Here is a 14,971-nt window from a genome sequence, read left to right on the forward strand (position 1 = left end):
TCGGAATATTTAAAATATAACTATTATAGTGACCATCGTCTTCGAAATATATATGTGTGTGTGTGTGTGTGTGTGTGTTTGTGTGTGCATATGTGAAATAAATGTGTATGTATGTATGTAGATGGTTAACGGAAACTTTTTCGATGTTGTGACATTTCTTAAATTTTTAATACCCAAATAGAATGTGCATTGATGTATCGGTGTCTTATTTGGAACGTGAAATGTAGCATTGACTTTGCATTGCCTGTCTGTACTCTGAATTGTATGCAAACAATTCAGTGTATCTGAAACGTACGTTACTGATAGAATAAAAAAAATCGTAATAATTGTATAGGGTCACCCACCGTCGATGTGGTAGTAGTTCGATAATTTTTTTATTTATATTTTATTTTTATCGTACTTATTATTAAGTCACGAAATTTTTGCTACGTTTCAGTGTCGTCGACTATTAATCACATCAAATATTAATTATAACGTAGAAAACGCTATGGACGATTTATGTTTTAACGGCGCCTAAGCCCAGACGCCAAATGAATAAATAAAATACACGTGTTAAATATTCGAGCGAAGAACTGCGTTTTGTTAAATTAAGTGGAAAAGAATAATGCGTATACATAAAAAAAAAATACATATCTGGGCGTCAAAGTGAAAATGTCTACTTCTAAAAGAAAAATCTGCTGTGTTTAATAAAAGTAATAGTGTGGTGTGAGTAGTAAATCAATCTCTATTAGAAATTATGTCTTATATCGAAAAACAACCCATTTTTATTTTTGATTAATTCAATTGTATACACAAAATACATACATATGTATAATGATAGATCTTTCAGTTTATAAATTTTTTTTTTTATTAATTTCACCCAGTTTAAGTCAAGAATAATAAAATCTAAATGCTAATCTTTAAATATAAAATTACTAAAAAAGCATTATATATATATGTATATTGAAGATTATTAAAATATATTTAAAAAAGCATTTGCAAAACAAAAACCCTAAACGCCTTATTAATTTTATTGTAACATTAACTTAAAGCTAACGTCGTTAAAATAATTGTAAATTATTTTGATACAAACGGGAGAGCATCATGTCAGCCAATTTTTATATTCCAATTTTTTTTATAATATATTTATATATAAATTAATATTACACTATATATTGCGAATAAAATTATTAATATTATTTTTTTAACGTTCTTAAACTTCCCTCGACAAAATACAAAACGAGTTGTACCTGAACTCTCAAGCAACTCCACAATAGATAATAATTAAAACGAAAAAGTAATATAAAATGAATTTAGACTTATGAATTAGTGTTTCGCAATCCTCAGATTTACATATAAAACCTATTTTTAATTAAAATAAATTTATTTCTTATTTTACCCAACGCATAATTCTTATGTTGAGGATGATTGCTGTGATAAATGTTACAATTATTATAATTAATCATTTTTATAATGTAGTTCCAAATACAAAATTTAACTTACGCGTAATTACATACATATGTATAATACACAATTATTTGACGGTCATTATTTTATTACATTTTATTGCTAAACATTTCATTTTTATACTTATCTAAAACTTTAATTATTATTTTATAAATTATAATATGCATGTAACATAAATTTATAAAAAAAAAACATTTACTGTGATTTTTACTGTTACAATTGTCTAACAAATATTATCCATTATTATTATTAATGTTATTATTATTATGATTTGTTTCATATATACAATATTCATTGAATACAAGAATTAAAATCATTACGATTTTCATTTTATCCTATCAGCTATACCATCCAATGTCTTTTTTTAGTCAAAATATTTCATTAATATATTACAGTTTGACAACCTCTAGTTTAGAACGACTTATCGCTGTTATCAATTCCAACGTATACGTCAAACATACGCAAAGCCGAAAACATGGCAAGAGCTCACAGTATAGTTGTTAGTTTTAACAAATAATTTCGGAATCATAGTAGTCGAAAGTGCAGTAAAAAGTGCAACTTTTATCTCAGAATCATTATACGACAATTTCATACTGATTACAAACAACATGGCAACACTGCTAAGAAACGGAAGATTGAAGGCAAATGTAACCACTAGATATATCTACTTGAAATCATCTACCATAGTAAGTATCAAATAAATAATTATTACGCCGCACACTATCATAATGTAAAAGTTTTACAATGAATGGTAATTATTTTGATCGAAAATATTAATTGAAAAAAAGGCATAGTCATAAATTCATTCGGTCAAATTTATCATGCCAAATGTCGAATATTTACTAATGACATAACAACAGGTGTTACGCCACGAATGTACCACATGTCGAGCCAAGCTCTTCATTTAAAATACATAATTTTAATGTTAAAATAAGAAGTCAAATTTTAAAAACTGTTAAACTTTTCAATACTCATAGCAAAACTATACCAACAGAAAATTCAGTACGTAATACGTAGCATTTTATCGAAGGAAATAAGAGCAAAAGGTCAACGCACAACAATAGGCATTTATGGTAAAGGCCATACTAATCAAATGCAATTGCTTGTCAAAATGAGTATTCTATGAATAAATAATACATATATTTGAATTGCATTGCCAGAAGAACAGCAAAGTAGCTCCCTAGTATTATGTATGTCGCAATTAATTGCTTCGAGGTATCAATGTTATCATCGTCATGACTTAACTACTCGTACTATACGCGTATTTTGCATGACGACTTCCATTAATTTCGATTTTGTATATTGCTGTTTAAATAATACGTTCGTCGTTATCTTATCACTGTAACGTGTAAAGCGAATTTATTTATGACAGTCTTGATTTGTTTTTGACATTCACATTATAAAAAAATAAGATTATAACAAAATAGCACTTGATAAAAAAATAATATTCTAACACAACTAAGCTTACAAATAAGTCGTTAAAAAGCGACTAAATTAATAAATGAACTGATATTAAATGCATAAGAGTGCATTTCATAAATCTACTATACATACATACATATGTATGTATAAGTTTTACGAGGTTGAAAAATAGACCATCACTGTATGCCACGATTTGATACATAGAGTATTAAAAAATTCATATCATCATTCAAATAATATTAATTAATAATTATTTTATTATATTTAACTATTTACAATAAAAAAAAATTTTTTCGTTGTAGAAAAATGAAAATCAGTGTCGCTGTTTTAACCAGTATTTATTTAAACGTAATGTAAAATCTTCGAGATTAAGCGCATTCAACCCCAGCAGATCTTTTCAAACATCACTGCCTTTGGATAAAATTATACCTTTTTACCTTTCCGACATCGGCGAGGGTATACGAGAAGTCAGTGTCAAAGAGTGGTGAGTTGATTCAAATTCTATAATTTTCTTACATGTAGTTTCTTTTTTTTTAAATCGAAAATGTTATCAGGTTCGTCAAAGTCGGGGATAAAGTAGAACAATTCGATAATATATGTGAAGTTCAGAGCGACAAAGCCTCTGCCACGATTACCAGTAGATATGACGGTAAAATTACCAAACTTTACCACAAAATCGATGGAGTGGCTTTCGTCGGCGAACCTTTGGTCGATATTGACGTCGAAGATGAAGAATCACTACAAACTGACACCAAAGAGAAAAAAAACGACAACCAAAGTCGGAAACCTGGTATTGAGACATGACTACAGCTCGTAACAAACTATCAATTTAAATGAAAACATTTAAATTGTTTGCTTCATTTCTATTATCTTCATTTAGACACAGATTTCGAATGTAACAATTTAAAATTATAAATAGACATTTTTCATTTAGGTAGATTATTCTGATAAAAAAAATATATTAAACTACATACATATCTTCTTCACCTTCTTTATCCCTTCTTTTTTCGAATATGGGCTACGAATGGTTAACGTGATTATATCCACCATTTCGACATCCATAAAATCTTTTTCTTAAATTAGGAAATCAATTTTAAACATAATAAAACATTTGAAATAACCTAATATTTGAAACTATCTAGCTTTTTCACTAATTTCCAATAGTCAAAATAGAACAATATACAATTAAATTTAAATAAGTGTAACTTTCATTTTAGTTTTATAATATTTTCACATTGTATTATATGTAGATTCAAACACTGTTGAAGAGGAAAATGATGTTTCCAAAAGGTCAAAAGTTCTTGCAACTCCAGCTGTCAGACGTATAGCCATGCAAAATAAGGTAAATATGTAATTCAAATCACCAAAAACATTCTGAGAATCTAGACATAAGTAATGAGAATCATTAACATTTAGACCAGTGATACATAGCCCACGGCCCTAAATGATATCTACATTTTATGTATGCATATGTACATATGTACATACATATGTGTTGCGGCCCAAAATGATGTACATATGTGCTTCAACACCAAATGTTTCATTGAATATGAAAAATATCTATGTCAAAATTTAATAACGAATCTATACTAGCTATATATTCCACATTGAAATATATATATATATATATATATATATATATATATATATATATATATATATATATATATATATATATATATATATATATATATGATTTTAGAATGGTTATCAAAATTATATTATGACGCTTTGGGGCAACCTGTCAGGTCACACTGGTCATTTTATTGTTGTTATTATTTTAAAATAATAAATTAAATAAATAAATAAATTATAATATTTTATAAAAAGACGAAATTTCTTTAAAAAAAAATTATGAATATTGCAAACAATTAAAAAGAAATTGTCTGCGGAGCATGCCTTTTTATAGTAGTTATTTAAAATTTCAAAAAGGCGGAATATTGTATTTTCAAAATTCTAAAATAAGTTCTCCCCCTCCACAAAAAAATCCAGAATTATTGTTTACCCACAGCTTGGAGGACCCTCACGAGTGAAATAGCCTAGAGTTTTTCTTCATCTAAATCTGGCTCTATCTGAATATCATTATTATTTAACACTTTCGTGCAAACAGTTAGGAAATAGATAATTGACCCACCTGTCAGTTTTTGCATCGCTGATTTAGACCTTAAAACCTTATCTTAAAGTAAAAATACTATTTATATATTTTGTGATGTTTTTTTTTCTTATTATTACAGATAGATTTGAGTACCGTGAACTCAACAGGGAGAGGAGGTAGAGTACTCAAAGAAGATGTATTAAAATTTTTGAATATATCATCAGAGGACTCCAACGATGTAAACAAAATGAAAAAAGCCGAAAAGCGAAACACTCTATATGTCGCGCAAACACCACATTTGAAATCAATAGGACAAGATAAAACATTGCCAATCACTGGGTATACGAAAATTATGGTTAAAACGATGTCAACTTCATTGGTAATTGAACGTAAATCATATTCTTAACATTGAATATATCTACAGTGACTGTTGACCTTTTTCTTTGTATAAATTCCAGAAAATTCCGCACTTTGTATACAGCGACGAAATAGATGTAACACCCTTAGTGATTATACGAAGCGAGACCAAAAAGGCCGCAGCGGAAGCGGGAGTCAATTTGACCTTTATGCCTTTCTTCATAAAGGCCGCTTCACTGGCCTTGAACAATTTTCCAATTTTGAACAGTAGCGTTGATGAAAATTGCGAAAATATCACGTACAAGGCCGCTCACAACATCGGCGTGGCGATGGACACTCCTGGTGGTCTAGTCGTACCCAATATCAAAGTTAGTACTGATCTCTTCAGCGCGTAACCCTTCAATTATGTAACGAAAATATCCCACAACTCCCCCCAATCAATTTCAATCGATCAAAATATTCAGACGGGTATATTGTAAAGATGTGTGCGAAATGAAAAGATCGATCTCGAACAAAGAGATTTCCGTTTTTAAACCAATTTGCGTCTCACTCCAAAAGAACAGATTGACGTTTGACCTTTAATCTGGACTCTAAATATAGAGGTTGAATTCATATTTCAAGTTCCACCTCACGACCCTCCCCCACCAAAAGGCGCAATGTGAGACGACAGGGCTGGACTGCGGTCGATATCTTTGATACTATATTTTTGTATCGTCACGCTAATTTTAATTTATATTTTTATCTGAAATCTACTACAATATAAAAATGAATATTTGTTTGTTTTCCCGACATAAAAATGTAGTACACTGTCTCATTATAACCCCCATAAGAGGCTCTAGTCTATTTTTCTTCTCTCAACTATTGGAAAACACGATATATTCAAGCACTAAACATTGATTAATCGGTATAGTAACCAAGTAAACAGATGCCGTTTTGCAACATATTAATAGCTTCTATCAACTCTCACTAACAATTCAAATACTTGTACATGTGTTATTTGGGAGGAATTTTCTCAAATTTTGATAAAACTTTATATTGTCTTGGAAAAATTTCTAGAGAATTGGCTCAGTGAATATGGATTACAAAATGATTGCATGAATCCTTGTCTGCATACAAAAGTAGTGAAGTTAAATAAAACCATATAATAAATTAAAATTAAAATGCCTTTTGTTAATTTTTCATTAATAAATTTCAAATTCATAAAAAAACAATGATATGGTAACCATATACATAACCTATACATATGTATGTACGGGTATTATAAACATTTAATTTAATAATTAACTGGGGAAAAAATTCCAATTAATAAAATTATGTGGGAATATATTAACAATACATTCATATACATACATATGTGTGTATATAGAAACCAAACAAAGTTTTTTTTCGTTTTTGTTAAGTAATTTACATTTTTATTATTTTATAGAACGTTCAACAGAAAAGCATATTAGAAATAGGCAATGATTTAAATAGACTTCAAAGAGATGGACAAGAAGGAGCATTAAAACCAAATGATCTAACTGGAGGAACATTCTCACTTTCTAACATAGGCGTGGTTAGTATAAAAATAATTCCTATTCATTTAAAATCTGATAAATAGAATTTTTAAAATACGCCATGGTGAGGTGAAAACAATATAAGTATGTGTATTGACCAAAATTTTTATGGTATGGGTTTAGATTGGTGGAACTTATACAAAACCAGTTATATTATCACCGCAAGTATCAATCGGTGCGCTCGGTAAAATTCAGGTATGTATATAAAATACTGTACATTTTTATTTATATCTGTATATTAGTAATTGTGCTAATTTCTCATATTTATTTTTTAGATCTTACCTCGTTTTGATAAAGATGGAAATGTGGTCAAAGCACATATAGTCTGTGTGAGCTGGTCAGCCGATCACAGAGTCGTTGACGGTGTTACGATGGCGAAATTTTCAAACAAATGGAAATTTTACATAGAAAACCCGAGTCATCTAATGCTCGAATTATGATATTTCTATTAGAATATTATTTATATACTCCAATTATAAAACCATGCATTTTTTTCTATTATTATTAAGTCGTTAAATAAAACCTGAATTTGAACTCTACCTATTGCCATTTATAAAGCTTCCCACAAAGTTTTAAACTTTTCTATTGCTACATATTAGATATTTTTTGTAATTTGACTTTTATGAATATGGAAAAGTTAAAACCCTTCTGGCCATAATAATTACTTTGGTATGGGTTTGGTATTCGTTCTGGATCTGGAAAACTAAGTAAAAATCACTAAAATTGACAAGTAACCTAATTTATCGAATTATTGGTCATGAAATAGGTATAAATAAAAAATAAGTACATACATTCATAGTGTATGTGTATAAATTTCATACACACAAAAATCAATTTAATAAATAAACGTATAAGGAAGAAAAAATCGGCTTTACTCGCGTTATTAATAATATTGGCGTATCTAGTTGACACATATGTAGTGTAGTAACCAACGTTATCGTAAAATTTTAAGAAAATATTGGATTGCACATGATATCATTAAAATTTCCAATATGAAGACACTTACATAGATATGTACATAAGTTCGTGACCTATGCTAAATTATCAGTAGATAATAATGAATAATATATTTTTAACTCTTTCAGTTCGAATCGATTCGAGTTCTATACTAATTTTAACAATCCTCACATTGTACTGTTTATACCATTTTAATGAACATATCGTCTATGTGGCCAGAATTAGAAAACACAAATACAGCGGGAAGATATTTTCACATGTTACAAATAAAATGACACATGCTTTAAATCAAATATATTTTAATGAACCTTTTTTATTTGTTGTAATCTTTTTGTTTCCTTTTATTACATTATTTTATTTGCATTGTACACAGGCAATGCGAATGAATAGCTACAAAATTTAAATAAGCCATTTTTTTTTTTTTGTTCTACCTCGACAATGAAGAAAAAATTTATTCATTTATCATTGAATGGTATTTTTATCCACTTTGTTTGGTCATTTTCTATTTGTTTAGTAAAAAAATGTTTTAGAAAAGAATATTGATTAAAGAATTCATTTTCATTTATTTATCGTTTTTTTGAACTTCTTTACAATAAGGTGGTTTTATCGATAACATCCAATTAAAACTTCATATTTATTTTTGGGTCCACACCAGTTTTATAGCAATCTGTACCTTCATCAAAAAACATTTTCTTTTACTTTTCCCAAATATACGTATGCTTTAGTGCTGCGAGGTTCAAAAAATATTCTCAAATACTTTGCTGTAGTTTTTTAACAATAATTACCTGAATACAGGGAATTTAATTGTCCCGACAACCTGTAAAACGCTTTTTTTGTAATATCTTCTTTAGCTTTTTATTATCTATCTAATCCATAAGCAATAATTTTTCTGAATGTATTACTTAGAAAAAAAAGTTATTAAAAACTCAATAAATACTATTCAACTATAAGTTCAGTAAGTGATTTCTTCCATTATACCTATACATTCTTTCGTATATAATCGTGGAATAATTATTTTAACTAGATTGATATTGAAAAACAATGAGAGAATAAATTTCAAAAAACATTCATTTATTAATGAAAAGAGTACTTGTACTTGTTAATTTCTTTTGTGAAGTTTTAAGACAATATTAATATTTTACGTAAAAATTTCATGATATCTTCAATGGTGAAGTCGCGTTTATTTTATTTTAAAAGATTTTTTTGCCACGTGTCTTTGCAGTTGACCAAAACAACACTGTGGCCAAACATTCAAACAAAAAAATAATTCACGTGAAAATAAAAAATACATTAATAAAAAAAAATTTAAATATGATCAATAAAAATTGTAAAAAAATTAAGAAAAAACAAATAAACAAATTTTAAAATTAAAAATCAGTAATACAATTAAAATGGTACGTTGAAAAAACGTCAACGTGATTCGCTATCAGGTTGAGGCAGTGAATAGTGAGTGTTGTAACTATGTACATAAGTACATATGTATGTACATAAGGAACCTTTATAAAACAGTGTAGCTCTTTTGTGACAGCATATTACTTATAACTATAATTTATGCACAGCATATTAATAATTTAAAAATTTTACACCAAATTCGTCATGAACAAATATGTATAAGGTACATTATAAAATGCGTTGGAATTTAATACAGAATAATACACAAATAATCCTGTTTATAAATTACAAGAATATCATGTCTTTTCCAACTTCGAAGATCTTAATTTTTTTAATAGTAATTCGTACTCTGCTATTCGTATTATTATAAAAATATTCAATTACATATTTCAAAATATTAATATATGTAAATAATATTTTGTGCTCATTTTTTCTGATCATCATACATACATATGTATATGGAGAGAAACATATGCAAGCTTTTAAAAAAGCCGAGATAATGGCGATATTGTGATTAATTAAACTAATTATAAACTTAAACTCATTATTATTGAAAATATCACTAAAACCATATTTTCGTATTTACACCTTGTTTATAAGAAACTCTAATAAAATAAAGTAAAAAACATACTTTTAATAAATGTAAAAATTAAAATCTATATATTTATATATATATATATATATATATATATATATATATATATATATATATATATATATATATATATAAATGTGTGTTTGTGTGTGTGTGTGTGTGTGTGTATGTTCATATATTGTTAAGAATAAATAAATTAAAGCAGTACAATATGCAGTAAGATACAAATATTAAATATCATTCTACCATATAAAAACTGGTTAATTCGTGACTATCAACAATTTGAATTGTATAAGAAAAAACTTGACGCTCAGTTACTCATGACCTGTGGTATCGCTAGGTAGTGTTTATCTCTCAAAACACATTGAAATCATTTTATTCTCCAGCGAGTAGCTTTACATTTAAAATGAAAATAGTTTCGCTATTTTTCTTAATACCATCATTAACTTTAGCTCAAAATTCTGATACTAAGCCAAAATGTGATCCTACTGTAACTACTGTGAGTGGGACTTATGCACCAACAAATAAAATATGTTCAGGAAACCTCATATTTGAGGAGTCTTTTGATTCATTTGACGTAAGAAAATGGCAACACGAAAATACTCTCTCTGGAGGAGGTGTAAGAAATCTCAATCAAATTAATTTAAATGTAAATTACAAATCTATTATCGCATATTATTTTCAATAGAATTGGGAATTTCAATGGTACAATAATAACAGAACGAACAGCTATGTACAAAGTGGACATCTCGTCATCAAACCTTCACTATTGGCAGATCAGTTTGGTGAAGAGTTCTTATCATCCGGTACCTTGAATATAGAAGGTGGAGCTCCGGCCGATAGGTTAGTTTATATAAAATTATAAGTTACTAACAAATCCAAAATTGAAATCAATAAATCTATTTAGGTGTACAAATCCTTCATATTACGGTTGTGAACGTGTCGGCACTCCCAATAATATATTGAATCCTATCAAGAGCGCTCGATTGCGAACAATCGACTCATTCAGGTTTAAATATGGAAAAGTAGAATTTTCAGCTAAAATGCCAGCAGGAGATTGGCTTTGGCCAGGTATGTAAAATACACTGATTTACATTTATCTTTATTCCAGCCCAAACGAAACAGAAATTCGACTACGAGAATATTATATGTGTTGAACATTATAATATTATAATAATATATTATTATTATTATTATTATTATTATTATTATATTATTATTATTATTATTATAATATATGTACTAGTGTTGTGCCCGTTGGTTTCGAAAAGGAATTGAAACACGAATAAAAATAAAGTTAAGGATATTGAAACGACTGGTTCCGAAAAGAAATTGATGCACGAATGACATCGAATTAGAAATTACGAAGTGATTACGAATTATGTTTTGTGCATCGCCAACGCCCCGACGCCTTTGCCTCCAGCGCCCCCGATGCCTCCGGCACCCCGGGGCCTTCGCCCCAGCGCCGCCGACGCCTCCGGCGCCCCCAGCGTCCCCGATGCCTCTGGCACCCCGGGGCCTTCGCCCTTAGCGCCCCCAACGCCCCCAGCCCGAAAAATGAAAAATATGAAAAAAAAATTTAAAATATGAAAAAAAAAGAAAAATATGAAAAAAACTGAAAAAAATGATAAAAATTAAAAAAATGAAAAATATGAAAAGAAAAATTTTAAAAATTGGTTCCCCATACTGGTTGATGGTTGATCGTCCGTCACATACAAATATACAAATATATTTATCGACAGTCGGTTTTTATATATAGTATGTATGTACATGAAACTAAAAGAAATAAATTAAAGTAATATTTTTTTTTAATTTATAGAGATATTTATCAAATAATTCGTTTCGATTCAATGACATAATAATATGTCTTTGAATGGAAACGATTATGTATGTACATACAAAATCATTAAATTTGATTTTATTATTATATTTAGAGATTAGAAATATAATGTATGTACATATGTATGTACCAGTGGCGTGTCGTGGAAATCTCCTTTTTTTATCGCACAGCCTCACTTACGTGTGCGAGGCCAGGATACAAGGGGACTCGGTATGATGTCATCTTGTCCCCTTGTATCCTACTCGCACACACGTGAGGCTGTGCGATAAAAACGAGAAAATTTCCATGGCCAGCAATGGTATACATATTTACATATGTATGAAAAATTATATTTCATATTTTTGCATTGAAGAGCAGAATACTATTCTTGAAATTATTGCAACTAATAATATGTAATGTAATCGTTTAATCTATAATAAACTTGTAAATTGCTTACTTACAATAAATAATAAGATGTCATGAATTTTCAGCATTGTGGTTAATGCCAGTTGATAATGCTTACGGTTCATGGCCAGCTTCTGGAGAAATTGATATCGCAGAATCACGGGGAAATAAAAAACTTACATTAGATGGAGTAAATATTGGAACAGAACAAATGAGTTCTACTTTACATTTCGGCCCATATGCTAATCTTGATGGATGGGAAAAATCGCATTTCAAACAACATTTTCCAGGTGGATATGATACAGCGTTTAAGAAATATCAACTAGATTGGACTCCAGGTATCCTTTTGTTAAATTAGAAAAATATTTACATATTACCATATCTAATATGTAAGGACTTCGTTACAGATTACTTAAAGTTTTCCATTGATGGTGAGGAAATTGGCAAAGTGACACCACCAAAATCAGGAGGATTTTGGAAACTTGGTAATTTTGAAACCATAGCACCAAATGTTGAAAATCCATGGAGATTCGGAACAAAGATGGCACCATTCGATGAAGAGGTATTTCATGTTACTGATCTCAAATAGTGAATAATTATAATAAATAAAAATAATAAGGACATAAATTACCTTATCTAAATATGTACGTAGTAACAATAGCTGAAGTTTTGTGAAAATTCGAACTCGATCGATCGGTCGGTTCGATGATTATTGGTCACAAAGCGCTCGACCAAAAGTCACTAAAATCTCTATAACGGAACAACTAGCAGCCGAAAAGTCCATTATAGTAACGAGAACTCGAGTGCCAAATATTCCGTATTCGCGATTTTCATGGCAAAAATTGTCTTTTGGGAGATCGCAATGTGACTAATAATCCAATTACCGACTGATTTGTGTGCGTCACCACTATTCGACCGCGACAGAACTTTTTTATTTTAATTTTATTTTCATCTGTATTTATTACCTATCTACAACTATAAATTTGTTTTGAAAAAAATAGGTGGTGCTCGCCGTAATACCGATTTTTAGAATGTGCTCTAGGGTACAAAAATATTGGGAAGCGCTGATCTAGAAAAACTGTTTGTGTGTCTTTGCGTATGTTTGTGTATTTTTTGAACACCACAGTTCCTATTGAACTGAAACATAGTATCTGTTACTGAAATTTTTATCGATATCGATCAACGTAAATTTTTAAGTTGACCAGAAATGTTACCTCCCCTTATAGGTGTCCTCTTTTATTTAAGTTTTTGAATTCAATTATCTCCCAAACGGCTAATTAAATCGGTAATAGAAATTATAAATTTTAGACCACAATATCTTTTCCTAAGCCGGAAGTAGTACTTTTACTCTAGAGAATCGAGGTTTTTTATGTTTTTCTCAGAAACCTTTTGGTACATTGAACTGAAATTTCATATCTATATGTAGAAGTTTAAACTTAATACCAAGTTATTTATAATTTGGTAAGCATCTTGGTTTATTGAACTGAAGCTTTTGGTTTATTGAACTGAAATTTCATATCTAGAAGTTTAAGTGTAATACCAAGTTATTTATAAAACTTGGTAAGCGTCCGTCAACCGGAAATGGCAGTTTACTCTTGTCAAAATATATGCACATCTGTCATAGTAATGGATTATTAGAATTTTTTATATTTTTAGTTTTATTTGATTATCAACCTGGCCATTGGTGGTATAAACTTTTTCCCAGATGATGCTACCAATCCTCACCCTAAGCCTTGGTCTAATAAATCACCTACGGTAATAAGGAAAACTTGATATATGTAAAACCAATGTTAAAATGTAATTTTAAAAGAAATTTTACTTTTCAATACAGGCAATGAGAGACTTTTATGCAGAACGTGATAAATGGCTAGATACATGGAATTTGGAACAAAAAAGTAGTCCTGCATCACTTCGCGTGAATTATGTTAAAGTCTGGGCCCTATGAAGAGAATGTTTATAAAATTTAGCATCTCAGTATACCTATATATGTATGAATGCAAAAGATCCTGTCTATAAATAAGTACATAATGTAAAGCTACAATATGTAATCGCCATGAAATCAACAAATTATCTAATTTCCATTGTGTTATAAAATTTTTAATAAAACAAATTATTATATCAAGTATTGTAATTATAGTATTTCTTTATATTTAATCGCTATCAAAATCGCATTACACAATGAAACATATCATGCTGATCATCAATATATGTAGTATATATCAGATTGGAGATACAATTCTGTAACATAGTTTCTAACGTCATAATACATATATTACACATACATATTATAATAAAGTACTAGGTGTTATTGAAATTATGTGTTATTTAATTTGATCTTATTTATATTCCCAAACGTTATTGTTTTATATGCGTTATCACCAGGGTTTTGATATCGCTTCAAAATTTACCGACTCTACCACTATCAACCTAAACATGTTGCACTTTTTTCTTCATTAAAGCGAGAATTAGATGTCCATTGATTTAGTACTAATAATTAGAATCAATATATCATTCCCTTCTTGTTTAAAAAATAATATAATTTTTTTAAATCATAATAATTCCTTGAAAAATATAAAGCAATTGCCCAGTCAACTATATGACTTATAGTTATCATTATTTATAAGCTGTAAAAGAATATTGAAAACATATATAATACAAGATATAATACGTTATCACTTTAATAATTACAATGAATGACAATAATTAGGATAAAAAAAATTCTAAATTTTAAAAAGTCTGCAAGTATGTACGTACTGAATAGACAACATAGGATGAAGTGAAGATAATCTGGACAGATTTATTTAAGACCAGAATTGATAGACACACCGCCAATATTTGAATAAATAAATAAATAGCTCTTAGAGGTACCAGCCCCGCAATAGGAAAAACAATAAGAGGTAAATTATTCACTTTAACCATCTATTGTG

At 28.9% G+C, this 14,971-nt stretch overlaps 2 protein-coding genes across 4 annotated transcripts; both read left to right on the top strand.

Annotated features, from left to right (window-relative positions):
* Nucleotides 1-1,837: 1,837 nt before the first annotated feature.
* Nucleotides 1,838-9,108, top strand: Dbct (Dihydrolipoamide branched chain transacylase E2). Of its 2 annotated transcripts, none has more exons than XM_077436581.1 (9): nt 1,838-2,132; nt 3,171-3,352; nt 3,423-3,658; nt 4,119-4,210; nt 5,103-5,342; nt 5,422-5,688; nt 6,747-6,875; nt 7,000-7,071; nt 7,152-9,108. In XM_077436581.1, the coding sequence occupies exons 1-9, from the start codon at nt 2,055-2,057 to the stop codon at nt 7,314-7,316; spliced, it is 1,461 nt and encodes a 486-aa protein (XP_077292707.1). In that variant the 5' UTR covers nt 1,838-2,054; the 3' UTR covers nt 7,317-9,108. The 2 variants fall into 2 exon arrangements, with proteins under 2 accessions (XP_077292707.1, XP_077292714.1); XM_077436588.1 differs by having other exon boundaries at nt 1,876-2,132; nt 3,423-3,646.
* Nucleotides 9,109-10,125: 1,017 nt separating this feature from the next.
* LOC143915785 (beta-1,3-glucan-binding protein-like) lies at nt 10,126-14,360 on the top strand. Of its 2 annotated transcripts, none has more exons than XM_077436600.1 (7): nt 10,126-10,439; nt 10,509-10,663; nt 10,728-10,891; nt 12,131-12,382; nt 12,452-12,606; nt 13,701-13,799; nt 13,876-14,360. In XM_077436600.1, exons 1-7 carry the CDS (start codon nt 10,227-10,229, stop codon nt 13,987-13,989), a joined length of 1,152 nt encoding a protein of 383 aa, XP_077292726.1. In that variant the 5' UTR covers nt 10,126-10,226; the 3' UTR covers nt 13,990-14,360. The 2 variants fall into 2 exon arrangements, with proteins under 2 accessions (XP_077292726.1, XP_077292734.1); XM_077436608.1 differs by having other exon boundaries at nt 10,133-10,439; nt 12,176-12,382.
* The last annotated feature ends 611 nt before the right edge of the window (nt 14,361-14,971 follow it).

The sequence above is a fragment of the Arctopsyche grandis genome, chromosome 1 (assembly GCF_051622035.1).
Source record: "Arctopsyche grandis isolate Sample6627 chromosome 1, ASM5162203v2, whole genome shotgun sequence".
In the NCBI taxonomy this organism is placed as follows: domain Eukaryota; kingdom Metazoa; phylum Arthropoda; class Insecta; order Trichoptera; family Hydropsychidae; genus Arctopsyche; species Arctopsyche grandis.

Excerpts from the sequence above, each read along its gene's own strand:
- LOC143915785 (XM_077436600.1), top strand. The coding sequence starts at position 10,227 with ATGAAAATAGTTTCGCTATTTTTCTTAATACCATCATTAACTTTAGCT. Across the intron at positions 10,892-12,130 it reads AGGAGATTGGCTTTGGCCAG|CATTGTGGTTAATGCCAGTT; the intron begins GTATGTAAAATA and ends ATGAATTTTCAG. Across the intron at positions 12,607-13,700 it reads TGGCACCATTCGATGAAGAG|TTTTATTTGATTATCAACCT; the intron begins GTATTTCATGTT and ends TTATATTTTTAG.
- Dbct (XM_077436581.1), top strand. The coding sequence starts at position 2,055 with ATGGCAACACTGCTAAGAAACGGAAGATTGAAGGCAAATGTAACCACT. Across the intron at positions 3,353-3,422 it reads GAAGTCAGTGTCAAAGAGTG|GTTCGTCAAAGTCGGGGATA; the intron begins GTGAGTTGATTC and ends AAATGTTATCAG. Across the intron at positions 6,876-6,999 it reads CACTTTCTAACATAGGCGTG|ATTGGTGGAACTTATACAAA; the intron begins GTTAGTATAAAA and ends GTATGGGTTTAG.